Source organism: Convolutriloba macropyga, chromosome 1 (genome assembly GCF_964194025.1).
Source record: "Convolutriloba macropyga chromosome 1, txConMacr16.3, whole genome shotgun sequence".
Classification (NCBI taxonomy): Eukaryota; Metazoa; Xenacoelomorpha; order Acoela; family Convolutidae; genus Convolutriloba; species Convolutriloba macropyga.
Genome location: NC_134468.1, coordinates 63,828,464 through 63,846,568, shown reverse-complemented (window position 1 = coordinate 63,846,568; position 18,105 = coordinate 63,828,464). Strand labels below are relative to the sequence as shown.

Here is an 18,105-nt window from a genome sequence, read left to right as displayed (position 1 = left end):
ATTGTAACTTTTGCCATACAAGGAATTTAATCACTTAACTTATTCACTTAAGATTCCTAAGAAATACTATCTATGAAATCAATGATCTTGACCTTGTATAAGCTTTTGTGGTTTTTAAATTTTGTGAGCTCACAAGACCTGATTGAAATTCACTAACACAATTAATCATGGAAACAATGAGTGTACACTTGATTTTAAAAATTCCGAAAAAATGAGCCAGTTTTTTTTAGAGATGAAAAGGAAAAGCGAATATATTTAGACGTTCCGCTTGGTATTTTTCTATATTTAAACTGCTGTTGAAAAATTTAATGAGAAACTTGCACTTCTAATTTGTTTGAAATATTTTGCAAAAAATTAGTTTGGAAAACAATTTGCTTGACTCCAATCAAAGCGACTGGTTTGCAGTTGTTGAATGCTTTAAAATGATTTATCTAACTAAATAACTTGCTTTTATAGTTTTCGTTTGCTTTCTGTTTTTTTCCCTTAAATATTTACATGTATCAAATTTTTTTGTTACGCGTAAACCTCTTCAATGAAGGGGAAACTTTACCGTTTGAAAACTTTTTCATAGTTTTTTACAGGTGATCCTAAATTCTGGCAAATATTAGTTGGGAATGCAGTTTTGTAAGGCAAAAAATTACCTTCAAAATACTGGCCTTATACTGATGAGATAATCGGAGATTGAAAAACAAAAACTTGGTAGTCCTCCGTTTTCTTTTCCGAAATTAGGTGGTTTGCTTTAGTTTAGGAAAAAAAAGTCGGAAACTCATTATATTGCAACCACTTGCAACAACTAGATTCAATTATATAAGATTAAGCTTACTTCCATAAAATTTTTGTTGTTAAGTTTTTACAAGTCAATACTAATTCATAGAGAAAGAAAAAAGAACGACCGATCTGTAGTTGTTGAAAGCTTCGAAATGAATATTTTTTAAGCAAGGAAAGTTTTTATTGTACTCTTGTCTCTATAAAATCTGTTTGAATTTTGTGTTGAATTGATTTCTCTATTTGTGTAGACACAGAGAACACTGGATAAAATTAAGATGAAGCCCTAATGTTTTTATGACTGACTTGCAACTCGTTTTACTATTAATGAGTTTTATATCTGATTAGAAATTCGGTCTACAGTTGCTTAAAATTTCCAACTGACTTTTTGTTGATGTTTTTTGGGTTCCTTTTAAAACTGTCACACTAATCTTTTATAGACAAATCTGTTATCAATAAAGTGTGACAGAATCAAATCGTTGGTAATTTGGATTGCTTTTTAATGCTTTTGAAGTTCAATAAACAATTTGATAAAAGCAATCTCTAGATGCAATATGACAGAAAAAATGGACTGAATTTTCAAAATTGATGATTGTGACCTTGGTGTTCGAATTTTCTCACAAGTCAACTGAGAACATTTTTGTGGTTGACGAACACAATTAATTCAACAGTCAACCAAAAGTTAAAACTGATGAGCAAATCAAGTTTTACATTGTCTCATTGCACACTAATTTATTATCGTACTTTGCAGGATCACGAATTTTATCTAAAGTTGACGAACACATTAAGAAAGCGTCGAAATCCATATAGTTGTCTCAATTTATTTTCCAAGAAACCAAATGTTTTGCTTCATTTGGTAAGTTTATCATAAATTTCGAGTAGATTGTAAAAGAGCTGTATAGTTTCCTGAAGGAGAAAGGATTTCTGGATTGTAGTTTTGTGATTTTTTATCGCCGCTTTTTATAGCATGGGAAAAAACTGGCTTTTTTTGGTAACGCATAGCATAGTTTACCATGCTTATCTTTGTCATACCAATCAACATTCTGTTTCTGTTCTTTTTATTTTGTCAGTTTAACAAAAATTTAGATCCTTGTACTCAGAATGATATAATGTAAAACAGATGCGCAAATTTTCCGTTGATTACAAAATATGCAACTATTATCTCACTAAATTTCTTTTGGTTCTGTAAATTGGTTGAAAATAATGTTACTACAGATACATATGTAGTACATATCGTTCAAAGTTCATACTGTAATTTTGACAAAATTCATGTTGTTGAATTTCTTTTTTGGTGCTGCCAAACAAATCAGCAAAACAAATGCTTCTTCAACAAAATGGTCTGAACGTTTTTAATTTAGTTTTTCATTCAAAGACAAAGTTAAAGAAACTATGTCTTAGTTTATGACATCTAATAAGAACTAGTTTGCTTCTACGGACTGCTGGAAACGTTTATTAACTGCTTAAGGATGGTTTTGAAGGACAACCTCAACAAAAAATCATGAGTAGTTATTTATTGATGAGAAACTTTTGCTTATGTTCACAAATTTTTATCTCAAACTTTCTTTGATCTTAAAATTTAAATAGATGAACTCTTTGGTATGTTTTTGTTCTCATATAAATTTCACAAATGTAGAGCCTCTAGGAAGAAGTTTAGTTTTGTTTAAATATAAGTGAAAGTCTCTAGAAAAGCGCATAGCGGTTTTACTGAACTTTGAAAGTTTCTGTTAAAATCCTTTGTTGATTAATAAAAAAAATTACCTACAAGAAATGTTTTTTGGGCTTGAAATTTTGGTTGCAATTAATGTTTGTAAACGGCCAACGATAAATAAATTAGACTATATTAGTGCCAATAGTGGTTTTTGGGACCGTTATTTTAATCAAGTATAATGACAATTAGCCCGCATTTAGCGTGAATACAATGACATTTAGCCTAAATAAGTTTGCCATGGACGTTTAGCCTAAATAAGTTTAAGCGAGAAATCTTTGCTATGGTTGAAGAACTTTGATTGAATGACAGGTTTATTTCAATATTTGCTTTATATATCTCAAGTAGGAAAGTTTTGATGTCATTTTTTTTCACAGATTTGAAGTGAGAGAAAATTGAACAAAAGTGCTTTTGAATTTTTTTGGCGAGTTAATTTTTCAACCTAATTTTCAAAACTGCATAATTTTTTACCTAAGGAAAATTCCATTAAAATAATCTGTTTTGTATTTCTCGTACACGCACTAAAAATGTTCAGTTGACTTTTGATTACTCATATACAATTTGTAAAGACAACAAATCTTTTAAAGTAATTTTGCTTCCCTATTGTGACAACTTTTAATTTAGAAATTTTTCTCTAGGAATTGTAATTTAAGAGGAAAAAAATGATGTACATTTGACCTTTCATGACTCATACATATGTTATGTGAGCAAAATTGATGTTTTTTAAAGCATATTTGTGTTAGTTTTCACTAATGGAACAACCTTTTCTTAAGAAATTTTTCTCTAGGACTTGTACAATAAGAGGAAAAAAATGATGTACAATTGACCTTTGATGACTCATACATATGCTATGTGAGCAAAATTGATGTTTTTCAGAGTAGTTTTGTGTTAGTTTTTACTAATGGGACAACTTTTCCTTAAGAAATTTTTTCTGTAGAACTTGTACATTAAGAGGAAAAAAAATGATGTACAAATGAACTTTGATGACTCATACATATGTTATGTGAGCAAAATTGATGTTTTTTAAAGTATATTTGTGTTAGTTTTCACTAATGAAACAATCTTTCCTTAAGAAATTTTTCTCTAGGACTTGTACATTAAGAGGGAAAAAAATGATGTACAATTGACCTTTGATGAGTCATACATATGTTATATGAGCAAAATTGATGTTTTTTAAAACATATTTTTGTTAGTTTTCACTTATGGAACAACTTTTTCCTAAGAAATTTTTCTCTAGGACTTGTACATTAAGCGGGAAAAAATGATGTACAATTGACCTTTGATGAGTCATACATATGTTATATGAGCAAAATTGATGTTTTTAAAGTATATTTGTGTTAGTTTTCACTAATGGAACAACTTTTCCCGAAGAATTTTTCCTCTAGGACTTGTACATTAAGAGGGAAAAAATGATGTACAATTGACCTTTGATGACTCATACATATGTTATATGAGCAAAATTGATGTTTTTTAAAGTATATTTGTGTTAGTTTTCACTAATGGGACAACTTTTCCTTAAGAATTTTTTCTCTAGGACTTGTACATTAAGAGGAACAAAAAGGATGTACAATTGAACTTTGATGACTCATACATATGTTATGTGAGCAAAATTGATGTTTTTTAAAGTATATTTGTGTTAGTTTTCACTAATGGGAAAACTTTTCCTTAAGAAATTTTTCTCTAGGACTTGTACATTAAGAGGAAAAAAATGATGTACAATTGACCTTTGATGACTCATACATATGTTATGTGACCGAAATTGATGTTTTTTAAAGTATATTTGTGTTAGTTTTCACTAATGGGACAACTTTTCCTTAAGAAATTTTTCTCTAGGACTTGTACATTAAGAGGAAAAAAATGATGTACAATTGACCTTTGATGAGTCATACATATGTTATGTGAGCAAAATTGATGTTTTTTAAAGTATATTTGTGTTTTTTCACTAATGAAACAATCTTTCCTTAAGAAAATTTTCTCTAGGACTTGTACATTAAGAGGAAAAAAATGATGTACATTTGACCTTTGATGACTCATACATATGTTATGTGAGCAAAATTGATGTTTTTTAAAGCATATTTCTGTTAGTTTTCACTAATGAAACAACTTTTCCTTAAGAAATTTTTCTCTAGGACTTGTACATTAAGAGGAAAAAAATGATGTACAATTGACCTTTGATGAGTCATACATATGTTATATGAGCAAAATTGATGTTTTTCAGAGTAGTTTTGTGTTAGTTTTCACTAATGGGACAACTTTTCCTTAAGAATTTTTTCTGTAGGACTTGTACATTAAGAGGAAAAAAATGATGTACAATTGACCTTTGATGACTCATACATATGTTATATGAGCAAAATTGATGTTTTTTAAAGTATATTTGTGTTAGTTTTCACTAATGGGACAACTTTTCCTTAAGAAATTTTTCTCTAGGACTTGTACATTAAGAGGAAAAAAATGATGTACAATTGACCTTTGATGACTCATACATATGTTATGTGAGCAAAATTTTATGTTTTTTAAAGCATATTTGTGTTTTTCACTAATGAAACAATCTTTCCTTAAGAAAATTTTCTCTAGGACTTGTACATTAAGAGGAAAAAATGATGTACATTTGACTTTTGATGACTCATACATATGTTATGTGAGCAAAATTGATGTTTTTTAAAGCATATTTGTGTTAGTTTTCACTAATGAAACAATCTTTCCTTAAGAAATTTTTCTCTAGTACTTGTACATTAAGAGGAAAAAAATGATGTACAATTGACCTTTGATGACTCATACATATGCTATGTGAGCAAAATTGATGTTTTTTAAAGCATATTTGTGTTAGTTTTCACTAATGGAACAACTTCTCCTTGAGAATTTTTCCTCTAGGACTTGTACATTAAGAGGAAAAAAATGATGTACAATTGACCTTTGATGACTCATGCATATGTTATGTGAGCAAAAATTGATGTTTTCCGACTACCTTGTTTTGATCCGTGGATGAGTTATTTAGGTTGAAAAGATGGAGGAGCTACATGAAGACAAAAGAAGTTTTTTAACTTACTTTCCAAAAGTATTCTGTTTTGAACCACTCCTCTTGCTTAGGGATGCGCTCTGATGATAGACACAAAATGCTGCTCCTCTGGTTTCCAGATGTTCTTTTTTGCTTCCTGATTTGTTTTTGAAGCGCTCGGAATTCAAATAAGGTTTTTTCCGGTCTTTTGTGTCTTTGTATTCTCTGCAACCAAAGTGACAAGATGTTGTTCCACCCAACTGTTCTTCTTGACACCACTCGTTTTTCTGATAGATCCTTCAAAACTAAAAACAAGATGTTTCTATACTTTTCGGATTCCTCAAGGACCTAACTTCTTAGTATCACTTCAAACGATGAATTCTTTTCAAATGTTGAATTAACCTGATTTAAATTGCAGGAAGTTACTCTCAACTTGTGTTCTTTCTACTCGACTATTGTCTTCCCTGTCAATTGGTCTTTGCTGGACAAAACAACAGTTGATGAGGTCAAAGTGTCAGTAAATTATTATCTTTCAGAATGCTTTTTGGTTCCTTTTTTATATAAATTCTATTGAAGAATCAATTACTTCCTTTTATCGTGTTCGAACTTGTTGTTTTCGGATACGAATTTCGTCAAAACGTAATACTTCTGAATCATATGGCTTATTGTCTAATAAATGAAAGGGAAGTCTATTAACAGTCTGAGCCAGACGAGTTCGAGTTCGAGTTTGAGTTTGTGTTCTAAAAATAGCACTTAGGTAATAATTTCATCAGAAAGTTGAACGCTTCCTACCCAGACGTTTCACATGTAGTCACATTGTAATTCGCATGTGCAATACCAATATATAGCAATATATAGTTTATTCACATTAGAAGCCCAGATATTTCTACGCAAAAGTTTTTACTGGATTTAAAGCCCTCAGACATTTGTATACAAACAATATTCTCCACAGTGTAAACGCTTGATTATAAACCTATAAATCTGTGTTCTTCAAAATTGCGTAAGCAGGAATTAAGCCTGCATTCGCAATACCAATATATAGTTTATTCACATTAGACGCCCAGATTTCTGCGGAAAAGTCTTCTTGACAAATTTAGACTGGTTTTATAGCCCTTAGGCATTTGTATACAAAGAGTATTCTCCACAGTGTGTTATTTTTCCGTATAAACTTCCACACTGCCACATTCAGTTGGATTTCAGGTAAGTGTTTTAAATTCTCAGGCAACAATCCTAAACTAAAAGGGAATAATTGCCAAGAACTTTTCATCCGCGCGCATGATCGAACATGTTTGGGGAAAATCAGCCAAAAAGTGAGTCAGGGTGTATAGGTTTGTTACTACTAGTGGACGTTTTGCGTAGTTTTCATGCAAATTTCCATCGTCATTTGCGTCATTTGGGTCCAAATTTAATTTCATGTTCATCATCTTCAAAAATTTCGTGGAACAATTGTTTTTGTAACCGCTGCTTCAAAAATTTCGTTTTTGTAACCGCCGCCTCAAAATACCCGTGAAATTGCAGTTGCGTTGAGATCTGGACCACATTGCCTTTTCCAGTACCTAAAGTATTTTAGTGCAAAATTTGTGACGATCATTACAGCAACATGACCTCAAAAATAAGGTATTGAGAACGCTTATTTTTCATAATTTCTCATGATGTTTATATTACCCTAAAGCGTGTAGCCTGTTTTGGCATCTAACAAAAAGTTTTTGTCCACTTGATTATGATTGTCGGCAATATAGAAGAGATCGCTTGTGCGAATTTAAATTTGTTTGTTTTTTGAAGAAATTTTTTCCATTTGTTCTCAAAATTTGTAGATTTTTCAGTATATTTGGACAATAAGCCATATTTGGCAATTCATCTGACTGTTCTTTGGGAATTGTATCATTGCAGAAAAAATGAGCAATGGGTCACTCTGATGCCTTGCAATGGGGTTCTTGGATTTTTAGAACACCGTTTACTGACCATTTTTTGGGCGTTTTCAACAGTTTTATGCGTCTTCAGCAACTGTTATCTTTTTGGTTACGTTTGTATGCTGTGCAATAATTTAAATATTTTTCAAGTTGTCTTCACTTTCTGTTTTTGAGTATGAAAATCCAACGGTTCGTCTTTGTTTAAACGTAGAAAACGGTAAATAAATCTTGTTTAAAACTTGATCGTTAAAACCTCTTTTCACTGAATATTAATCATGATAAAAGAGCAAAATTCATGTTGCACGTTGCTTTTTGGTATCGTAATGTATGATGTTGAAGGAAACGTGAACGTTTCTGTTTCAGCTTCTCAATCGTATATACATTTGGATGTGGAATATCTGGTTGTTGATGTGCCCAAATCTGCTCTGTTTTGATTGGTCAATGGGTTGCATTGATCTGATTGGCTCTATTTACGATGTCAGAGCTCTAATAGTCTTGATAATGGGTGGGCTTGGATTTTGGAGTCTTATCCGTTTACGAACCAACTCAAACACTAATTGCTACAGGTTTGTATCGTGTCCGGACAAAACAGTCCCAGACAAAACAGTCCCAGACAAAACAGTCCCAAATTGCAAAATATTCCCAGACAAAACAGTCCCAGACAAAATAGTCCCAAGAAACCAGACAAAACAGTCCCAGACAAAATAGTCCCAAATAAAATGTACCTAATGCCATTATATCCAATGTACTTTGAAATGTGCGTTCAATAATCCGACAACAAATTAGCAGTCGCTATTATCCGTATGTTTTAACATACTTAATGGCCATGGCCATGCCTCAGGGGCCCGTGGGACTTGATATGAAACTATCACAACCGAACATGGGATTAAATTATCCGCTTGTTAAATCATACGTGTGAGAGCTATTATAATGGCCTTGGGACTATTTTGTCTGGGACTGTTTTGTCTGGTTTCTTGGGACTATTTTGTCTGGGACTGTTTTGTCTGGGAATATTTTGCTATTTGGGACTGTTTTGTCCGGGACTGTTTTGTCTGGGACTGTTTTGTCTGTTCACCGTTTGTATATGTGCACTAGTGACTTACTGTTCATTTTTCAGTGCTTATCTGCTAATGTAATCTAATGTTAGCGAAAGCATTTTCTTAATCCAGAGTTGATCTGACGGGTTTATGTGCAAAGAAGGTCTTCACTGGAATGATCCATAGTGCTAAAGTCCAGAGTACTGAGTGCTTAAATCAACAAGAATTGAATTTAGAGAAAACAATGTTTCACGGAAAGATAGAATTGACACTTTGTTTTGAAAATTTTCCTGCATTGAGTCTTGATAACATTTTGAGGATGTTTTTTTGAAAATTTGTTGGCTTCTCGTTGTTGTTGTTGTTTACTTTGTTTTGTTGGATATTCCGTCGACCTGTTGTTTGAGCTGTTGATTGGTTCTTTTGAGGAACTGTATCTCCTCCTGTCGTTTCTTCTCATCCACTCCCCTCCTCTCCTGTTCACGCTTTTCTATGTTTTCACTCTCACTCTTCAGCTCATTGAACTGTTTCTCCAACTCTCTCTTCTCCAGTTCCAGTTTTGATATCACAGCGTCTTGTTCAACCTAAAATATATCATGCATTTTGATTTTACGAAATGCAGTAACATTGTAATTTACAAACTTTTTACAAACAAATTATTTACCAAATAATCCAATGTTAGTATTTTTTTGCAAATTGCAGACAAGATTTCAAATTTCCTTCCACAATTTAGAATTGTTTTTGATAAGTGTAGACCATGTATTATTTTACCATCATCATTGCTCCAATTATAAGTTTGCAAATAGCATAAGTGAGACAGAAGTTCTGACTGTGGGAGCTTTGGAAAGTTCTCTGATTTCAGTTTTACTGAATGAAGACGCTCAAAAAAGCAGAATCAATTAAAAGATGAAACTAAAAATAAAGTTTTACAACCTTTCCGGAGTCGGCAATGATGGCTTTTCTAGTTCCGAATGCGACGCTGGACTCGTAGAGTGTCTGGTATGCCTTGAATGTCATGTTGATCTCATCTCTGATTCTCAACAAGAGCAGTCCTCTCTCAACTCCATCTATTGTTATCTGTCTGATCAGCTCGTCAAATACCTACACATGTTTAAATTGTTCGAACATAATATTTTTTGCTCTAAACACCACGAATTTAATTCAAATTACTATTCCCAACTTTCAGACGTAGTGTGGTCTCTTTATTGAGTCAGAAACTTTATCCGTATAGCAGTGACTAAATGACTGTCCGAGATGTTAATCTTGCAACATCTTGCAAAAGTCTTGCAAGATTATGTACATTTTTGCAAGATGAGCTTCGTTTTGCAAGGTTAGCATCTTTTTGCGAGAATATTGCAAAATTATCGGCCAGGTGTGAGCTCTTTTTCACACAGAAAGCTTTGCTAAGTAGTTGATTACGGGCATGTAAAGAGCTGAACTCACATTTGCACCATCTTGCCTTTTTATATTTACACTTTCAAATTGCTTTTTCGTGTGCTAATCCATGCAGAAATATAATTATATATGGAATTTTGGAATGCAGTTATGTGATACCTCATTGAAGAGTTCCCTTCTGATTGGACAGATGCCTTGTTCCCTCGCCTGTCTGTTCACAAGTAGATCCGACAGCTCCACTGACAAGTCAGCCACTTCATGTCTTGTTGCAGGACTGCTCTTTACCTATATGTACAGTATTTGCCTAAATTAGTTATCAATCCTGTTTTCCTCCTGATTCAACATCCGCATATTTTGACATATTGGCTTCTTTTACGTAAATGCTCTTCGATTAGGTTGACCTTTTCGCGCCAAAGTTGAGCTTTTCTTCTTTTCAATACAGATCTATGCAGTTAGTGTGGTCGAAATTTTCAAAGATGCTAATTAAGTTTTGCAGAATCAATTGCGAGAGATATTTGTTGCGTAGTTATTCAACTTTTTCTTATTTTTATCATAAAATAGTGTCTTGTGAAAAGATTTTGCTCTCTTTCTTGTAATGATTGGAGAATTTGGTGTCATTTTGATATCTGAAGTGTGATTTATTCTTAGTATGGGATGTCTTAGTGTGATGTTTAGTAGTTTCTCATTGGCACCTGTATTGACAGTGGGTATACCTGTTGTATGAACATCTGTCCTTCCTCCATCCACTGTTTCGGAGGCAGAATTGTGTTGAGAGTCTCCTCAACTGTCTGTGCTCCATGCTCACTCCCAGTAGTGTCTGAGCCATGCTGCTTATTCACTACCTAATCACAATCAATTACAATTTACACCCATTTTTTTCTATCCTATTTGGCGTAGGGGTTGAAAAGCACTTGATCTTTGATGTCAGTTTTCAATCCAAGATTTTAATTCACTGTACCTCATTTTTATAACATATCCACCTTGATCAAATTTCATTTTGCTTTCGGTTAAAGTTGGATAGATGCCTGGTTAAGGCTCAAGGACAGGAAATACCGGACGCTCTGCAAGCTAAAGCATAGTACAGAAAAAATGGATTAAAAATGACCCCTATTACTGTTAATTCTGCTACAGCGTTTTTTGATGTTCTCTCATTCATTACAGAATATTCTAGCTGAATTAGAGTAAACTAATCTATATAACCAGTCTAAAAGAATGGAATTTTCCTTATTGTGGTCTGACGCAGAGGTTTGACTTCTCTGCGCGTCACTTATAGATTAGAAAAGCCTTTTATACAGAAATGATGAATGCTTGTTTTTTTTCGATTTTTTTTGTCACATTGATTCCTTTCCTTTTTTAAAAGGTCTTTTATTTACACAAATTTACCCTTAGGAAAGTCTCAACAAATTTACCCTTAGTTTGCGCTGCACGATTTAGATATCCTGATTTTTTGAATCGTGATTTCCATTCACTGGCTACCAATTAATCATTGTATGACTTAAAGTTCGAAACCTTTTCGCTGAATTTTGTCATTGATATTGTTATTTAACAAAATGTGTCTGCGGCGTAAAACTACATTAAATAATATTTAATTTATTTTGAGGTTTAAGTGATAGTAATGTGTGGTTGAAATGCACTTCTGGGTTCTGTGATATTGGTGTAAAAATATACTCTCAGATCCAATTGTTCTTTTCATTTTCTGTAAGAAGTTTCAGTTGCATGTTGCATAATTATTTTTTAAAAGTTGCTTGTCGATATTGGATAGATATTTTTTTCATCGTTTTTGCACAATGTTTTTGCATCGTTCAATTGCGAAAAGGTGATAAAATGGCGTGTGCTGCGCAAAGCGTGGCATTTTTTGTCCAGTTTTCAGCTGTTCTGATTTAACTGAAAGTTCCTTTTTGTAATCACATTGTTTAAAGATCACTCTTCAATCTGAAATGGGATTTATATCTCAAGAGTCAAGGTTTTTTGAGAAGTATCCAGATACGATTGATAGTAGCAGAATTTTTTGAGTTCGAAAATCTCATTTTAGGTGTTTTATACTTGACACGAGGATCTGATTTTCGCGGACGGTTAGAAACGTCGTTCTGTTGTTTTTAGGCACACCTTAAAGTGTAACTTAAAAGAACTTTTTGTAATTAACAAGGTTTGCACCGAAGCGAATAGGATTATCAGATGCATGGCTAATTTCTGTAATCGTGTCAATGGTACCCCGTGGTCTCAGACGGTCACGGCTGGAATTGTTTTAGAAGTGAAGTGGATCAAAAGTAAACTTCTGAACTCCAAGACCTCCGTACTTAGTTCTGTCCCTTCAACAAAAAAAAAACAACATTTTTAGTTCAATAAAGTGTTTATTTAATTTGTTTATTGCTGTCAAACGGATTTCGTTGCAATTATATTAGTCCTGTCTTTTTATGTCTTTTTTGCTTGGCCGATTTTTTGTCGGACGCTTTCAACTTATCGTGCCCGAAAGGGGATAAACAGGTAAAGCTCTAGGGAATTTAGTTGCTGAGCACCTTTCTTAGAGCTCTGCTAGTATCTTTGTTAATCTCGCTAGCTCTGCCAAAAACCCTCCCCATTCCCTCACTACACCCTTCCCCCGCTCAATCCTCTCCTACTAACGCTTCCCCGCCCACTGTTGATAGCCTTCTTAAGCCCAAGCTTGCTACTGCCAAATTAACCGTTGGGGAGCATTTTGCCCGCCGGTAGTCGGTTAGGTTTTTTGAAAATGCCCGAGCTATAAGCTAAGATTTCTAAATGCTTGTTGTCTTTGTCAGACAGTGAGCCGGATTTTTTTGTTCTCGTTCTTTTCCCCATAATTAGTTGCATCCTAAATCTCTGATTTTCAGTTTAGTGCTTCCAGTGCACCTTGTAACTCCTTCTTCTCTTTTTTGCTACTTTGGAAAAGTAGCTGTACGCAATTTTTTTATCTAATTTTCCTGGACATTTTTGATGACCAGTTAAAAATTCCGTGTTTTGATTTTTGCCATATTTTGTTGGTGTCTACCATTGTTCCATCTGGGATTTATTTTCTCGGTTGCGGCTTCGAGAGTAGTTTCATAAGTCGATAATTTTATCAACTCATTTCTTCTTTTAAATGACCCTCTCCTCTCTTCACATAGCAGCGTATTGGATTCTGGTGGTGTTACAGTGATACAAAAGGTTATTTAAGTTGAAATCCCTCGTTAGGCAAGTAGAGCTGACATTGCTCGTATCAGGTTTATAGGGCTGACAATTAGACACGAAAGAAGTTTGAGTTGTTTTGCACCTGTGATGGAGACATAGTTGTGATTTCCTGTTCCTTGATGAGTTTGCGAGCACCTGGAGTCCTCTTGTCTGGGTTGCGAGACACGATCACTGGGTCCGAGTAACGGATCAAACTGGGCTTCGGTCCTCCAGAGCTCATCGTACAGCTAACTAACTAAATATTTAATGGTAACTATTTAATATATCTAATTTTGCATGTAATATATATTAGAAGCAAGGTGAATAGTAAACGCTCAAGCTTTTGTGCTTCTTTGTTAAGTTATTTAAAAAGCACGTCTAAATACTTATTCAATTGAGTTGTTATATATAAATAATATAATGCATTTTATATACACGTTTTTGAACGCTTTTCTTTGCTTTTAAAACTTTTGAAGTCAAAAATCAATTTCACGTGCTATGATGCAAAATACTCAAGGGCAGCCGTCTTCCATGAGTATTCATATTATATAAACTATGTGCAATAATAGGTCAATCTTTCTGAAGGAAAATAATTCAATTCAATTCCCACAAACGCATCAAATTCTGAATATACCTCACAAATGTCATTAAAAATTGATCAACTTTAACACTATCTTGCGTGCTAAATCAGCCAAATTGTTAAATCCACTATTATAGTTGTAGTTTTATTGCTGAATAATATAGGAGGCGTCAATTGTGAAATTTTGTTGATTTGATGAAGATGAACTCATTTATTAGTTCTGCTGCACTTGGTAATCCTTTTCATCAAAATAATTCTGTCCTTATATGATCAATTTTGATTTGTCTCTGCTGAAGAGATCCATTAGTTTGTCTGTTTATTTATTTTGTTTTGACTGCTGTTTCTTTCATTATGACTGATTTGTTTGCCGTTCATTGTCATCTTTTCTCTCCGAATTTTCACCAAATTCTTTCCGTTGTTCCTGAGGTTTTCTAGATCCGTTTTCTCCATTCTCGTTAGAACCTTAAAAACCAAATAAATTTGCGGAACAGCTATAAATTGGCTCGCAGAAAGATCAACCAATAAAAATAAGAAAATTTGAACGTGGATCATATTGGGATAACTGTCACAAAAAATCATGAAAAATTGTTGCAAGAATATTTGATTTGGCATCGGAAATTTTTTGCACATTAACCAAGAAAAAATACTGTCATAAGAAAGCCAGTCCAGCGTAGAATATGGAATTAAAAGGATTTTTTGAATTTTCGTTTTTTATAGGGAGTTATCGAAGTCTAAAATTATGTGAAAAATTGCTGTTTTTATTCACATTTTCAGTATTTTTGACCAATTTTCCTCCAATTTTGCTAAAACATGTTAAAATTGTTAACTGTACTGTTATTGATTTTATCTCTAAAGATAGAGGACGGTTGCTGAGTTGTTTGATCCGGTTTTTTTTGGCTAGAATTCATGCTAAATTTTTCAAAAATCAGACTTTTCGAGAAAAATGGGACCACATTTGCTCTTTTAGCCCACTTGCTTTTAATATTCTGAAAGTAGACATCTTAAAACTGCGGTCGAATTGTTCCTAAGATCAGAAAAAAGCTAGTTGTAATCCCGATGGCTTTAAGAGTCGTCTGGATCATAATTGTGCAAGTTTTTCGCAAATTTAAACTCGATAATTACAAAAAACACATTATTTATTTTTGACAAACTGAAAAATTTTGTCTAAAAACTGTTCTGTTTCGCAATCATTTCAACAATTGACTGTTTTGTTAGATGCGCAGCCAGCAATATCTGGGCCGATCTTAACTTCACCTTTGATCCTTATGATAAAAAATTATTTAGATTTAAATGGGGCGCGACCTTTTTTTAAAAATATTTCCGCTATATAAATGTTTTTTATGTAAATTCCTGGCAGGAATCTCAAATCAGGGCTCAATTAATGACATTTAATATATACAAAAAAGATGTCCAACGGAATTATTATATGGTTTCAGAGTTAGGCTCATGGTTTTTATGGCTTTAACCAATTATTTTTGTAAAAATTTTATAGACTTCTTGAATTTTTCTTTCATTTGTTATACTTTTTGTATCCCAATGACTTAGTGTCCCCAATCAAAGATGCAGTCAGTTTTTAGGAGGCATAGACGAACCGATACATTTCTTTCATTTGTTATCTAATGTGTTATGACTTATGACTTTGTCAATATTTTGTTTTTTCTCAATTCGGGCGCGGCTTCAGTAAAAACAGGCAGAAGCCAATTTCGTGTGAGTAGAAAATTTTTGTTGGAAACGGTTTTACTTTCAACTAATGTTTTCCTTGTTTTGATACTACGCGTTTTCAAATATTTTTTTTTCATTTAGTTTTGATCATTATTGCATTTTTTATGAGTCCATTTTGTTTCCTCCTCGAATTATCACATTGTTGGCAAATCTAAATGAAAGAAAGCATAGTAGAAAAAATGTTCAGCGATGAAAAAAATGCTTATCCGTATATGTTATTTGTTTTTGTTGAATAGTTTATGCTTATTGGGCTGAGACCAAATTATCTCGCAAAATTTTGTGGATTTTTTGTTGCTTTTTCTATGTTTGTCTTTCCTTCTGTTGTTGTACGCCACATGCCTGATAGTCAAAGGTCTCAATTTTTCCACCAGCACGTATAACTCCAACTAGAAAAAGATTTCAGTTTATAGCTGTTAAATTTAATGACTTCCAAATTAAAATTTTTTAAAAAGTTTTATTTTTCAACTCTCTCTTTTTTGCTTTCAATTTGGTCACCATGTAACTCAATCTCACTAATTAGAATTCTCAACTATTTTTGATGATTCAACCCCCATTACGGAGCTTTGTTATACGTTGTGACGGACTGCTTCGACCATTTATTTTCAAAAAAAATTTCGAGATTTCTATACTATTCAAATTTAGGGTTTCTTTTTGTCGTGTCTACATTGTCCTTTTTAGGGAAGACTTGTTGATGTTAGGATGAGGGATAATTTTTAGTTCTTGCAGGTAACATCTTGTAAGTGAAGTGCCTTGAATAGTGTGATGTCGTAAAATTGTTTGAGGTTTTGGCTTTGTTTGTTTGTTATGTTTGTTATTTTGTGGGGTCGTTACGTGGTCTGATTGTTAACAAGCCTAATTGGCTTCCTGAGTTGTTGCAACTTGATCCACCGCTTTTTGTTGAAACCTTGAATCTGTTCGGACTTTTGGAAAAATTTCTTTCCAAAACATATGTGGGTTTTTGAGCTTCGACATTTTTTGAAATAGTTTTTCGGTCAAATTGTAGCTGAATCTCTGTAAATACAGGTCACAACCCGTTTGCTGTGAGCTATAAAATAACATCTATAACGATTTTAGCTTCAAACTTCTGTTTCTCGGCTTCGTTACTACTTTTACTACCATAATTCATAAAATGTTCGAGATTTTTTTTATATTTGTACATTTTAGAGGAGTTTTGTTTCTTTTGGTTTATAACAATAATCGTGAGTCCCCTTGGCTTTAAAATTTTGCGCAATTGAAGATTGGATTATGGCATGTCTCAATTGCTTCCTATGGAGATTTAAATGAAAATTTCATCGATTTCAGGTGATATCTAATGACATTAATAACTGTGAAGTTAATTGTTTTCAAAAATAGAAACGTATTTTTTAACTTTGCACCTTTTTGTTATTTTCTCCTTTTTGGCGACCTGTTAACCAGTCGCATTGAGACCCGGTCCAATATTTTTTCTAATGAAGTATAGGTTAAACTGTTTTGTTTAGGTTTTATCTGATGCGAGTTTGATATTGTTATGATTTTTTGTAGACATCGAGTTGTGGTCGAAAATAATGTTTTTTTGATTTTTATTATCTATTTTAGTAGTTCTATTATCAAAAAATTTCATCGGCCGTCTAGCGTGGCATTATTGTTTTCCATTGGTTGTTTATTGAACGATGAGTTAATGAATGTGGATGAGCGGGGTCGGATCATTATGTGCGTACGCACATTGCCGCACCTCCTTGTCTAATATCTATTATCTTTTAGTTTCATTAACAGATTGCACAAGTCTTTTATCGAGGCAAGTCACCTATGTTCAAAAAGTTCACAGACAGTTGACCAGAAATCTCATACAAAAAGCGTTACAAATGAGGTCACTCACAGAATTTTAGCTGCTAAGTAGCATAAGTCACGGAATCAGATCGATTTTTCTGGCGATTTCAAATGGTCGGCAAAACCGGATCAAAAATAATTTTTATTTGAGAATGAAGAAGAGAACAATGTTGATCATCGCTTTTTTAACACTGAGCTTATTCTATTGTATAAGTATTCAAATCTAAACGAAGGACGGCGTATTATTTTACCTCTATATTTTCGAAAGTTATATTTTGTTTCGAAAGAAAGGAAACAATGAAAAATAGTTATTTGATTTAAAAAAAATAGAAATAATTATCAGATACTTTTTAAAATTCAAGTTTAGAAATTCAAAACTTTCAAATTCAAAAGTTTCCAAATTTAGGGACCCAACTTGTGGGTGTCCAACTTTCGGGACCCCCTGAGGACCCAACTTCAGGGACCCCCTAATTTGTTCATTCAAAGACCTGTTCTCAGAATCCTTAATTGGTTCCCCGTTTTAGTTCTCAGATATTAGCAAAAAAGCGACTTGTTAACATTTTGGTGGGTTTCCAAAAAGGTGGGGGAGTCGTTTACAACTGTTATTTCCTATCCACAACCCTCTAAGCTTATCACAAAAATGTGGTCCTCTTAGCTTTGAAAATGAGTGGAATTAGAACTTTTTGGTTCCCTTGGAGAGATCCTGAACAAAGCGACAGATCCTGAATTACTGTTTAAAGATTTTCTATTGAGAAAACCGAAATTTAAGAATATCCAATTGCGGCACGGGAGCAATAATAATTCTGGCAACCTGAAGTTCTCATGTATCGTTCAATTGCTGATCAGAAATCTATCGCAATCTGTTATTTTGAGTGAAGACAATTTTACGCAGAAAATTATCAGTCCTTGGCCATTGGGTTCCGAAACGATTGTAAAAACATACCCGACAGATTGTCGGAAAATAGCCGCCGTTGATTCCAATAAGCATGATTGGGATTGAAAGAATAGAAGATATTGAAAAAAAAAAT

General features: G+C 33.2%; 3 protein-coding genes across 5 annotated transcripts in view; 1 reads left to right on the top strand and 2 right to left on the bottom strand.

Moving 5' to 3' along the window:
- The window catches only part of LOC142341517 (protein O-mannosyl-transferase TMTC4-like), a 114,754-nt gene that overhangs the window by 15,424 nt on the left and 81,225 nt on the right, over positions 1-18,105 (top strand). For both annotated transcript variants that reach the window (XM_075392518.1, XM_075392508.1), the window contains exon 7: positions 7,739-7,941. In XM_075392518.1, the coding sequence (XP_075248633.1) occupies positions 7,739-7,941 (203 nt within the window). The remainder of the gene's footprint in view (positions 1-7,738; positions 7,942-18,105) is intronic.
- On the bottom strand, positions 8,660-13,303 carry LOC142341537 (33 kDa inner dynein arm light chain, axonemal-like). Its single transcript, XM_075392553.1, has 5 exons — positions 13,073-13,303; positions 10,518-10,646; positions 9,964-10,089; positions 9,343-9,510; positions 8,660-8,993 (listed from the first exon to the last, which is right to left on the bottom strand). The coding sequence occupies exons 1-5, from the start codon at positions 13,208-13,210 to the stop codon at positions 8,775-8,777; spliced, it is 780 nt and encodes a 259-aa protein (XP_075248668.1). The 5' UTR covers positions 13,211-13,303; the 3' UTR covers positions 8,660-8,774.
- Positions 13,198-18,105, bottom strand: part of LOC142341528 (33 kDa inner dynein arm light chain, axonemal-like) — a 110,884-nt gene continuing 105,976 nt past the window's right edge. For both annotated transcript variants that reach the window (XM_075392530.1, XM_075392539.1), the window contains exon 9: positions 13,198-14,011. In XM_075392530.1, coding sequence (XP_075248645.1) covers positions 13,899-14,011 — 113 coding nt within the window. In that variant the 3' untranslated portion in view covers positions 13,198-13,898. The remainder of the gene's footprint in view (positions 14,012-18,105) is intronic.

Bases quoted from the DNA above. Each gene is read 5' to 3' on its own strand.
- LOC142341537 (XM_075392553.1), bottom strand. From the start codon at position 13,210: ATGAGCTCTGGAGGACCGAAGCCCAGTTTGATCCGTTACTCGGACCCA. The intron at 10,090-10,517 runs GTATACCCACTG...CTGTACATATAG, and splicing joins GACAGATGTTCATACAACAG to GTAAAGAGCAGTCCTGCAAC. The intron at 9,511-9,963 runs GTATCACATAAC...AAACATGTGTAG, and splicing joins GAAGGGAACTCTTCAATGAG to GTATTTGACGAGCTGATCAG.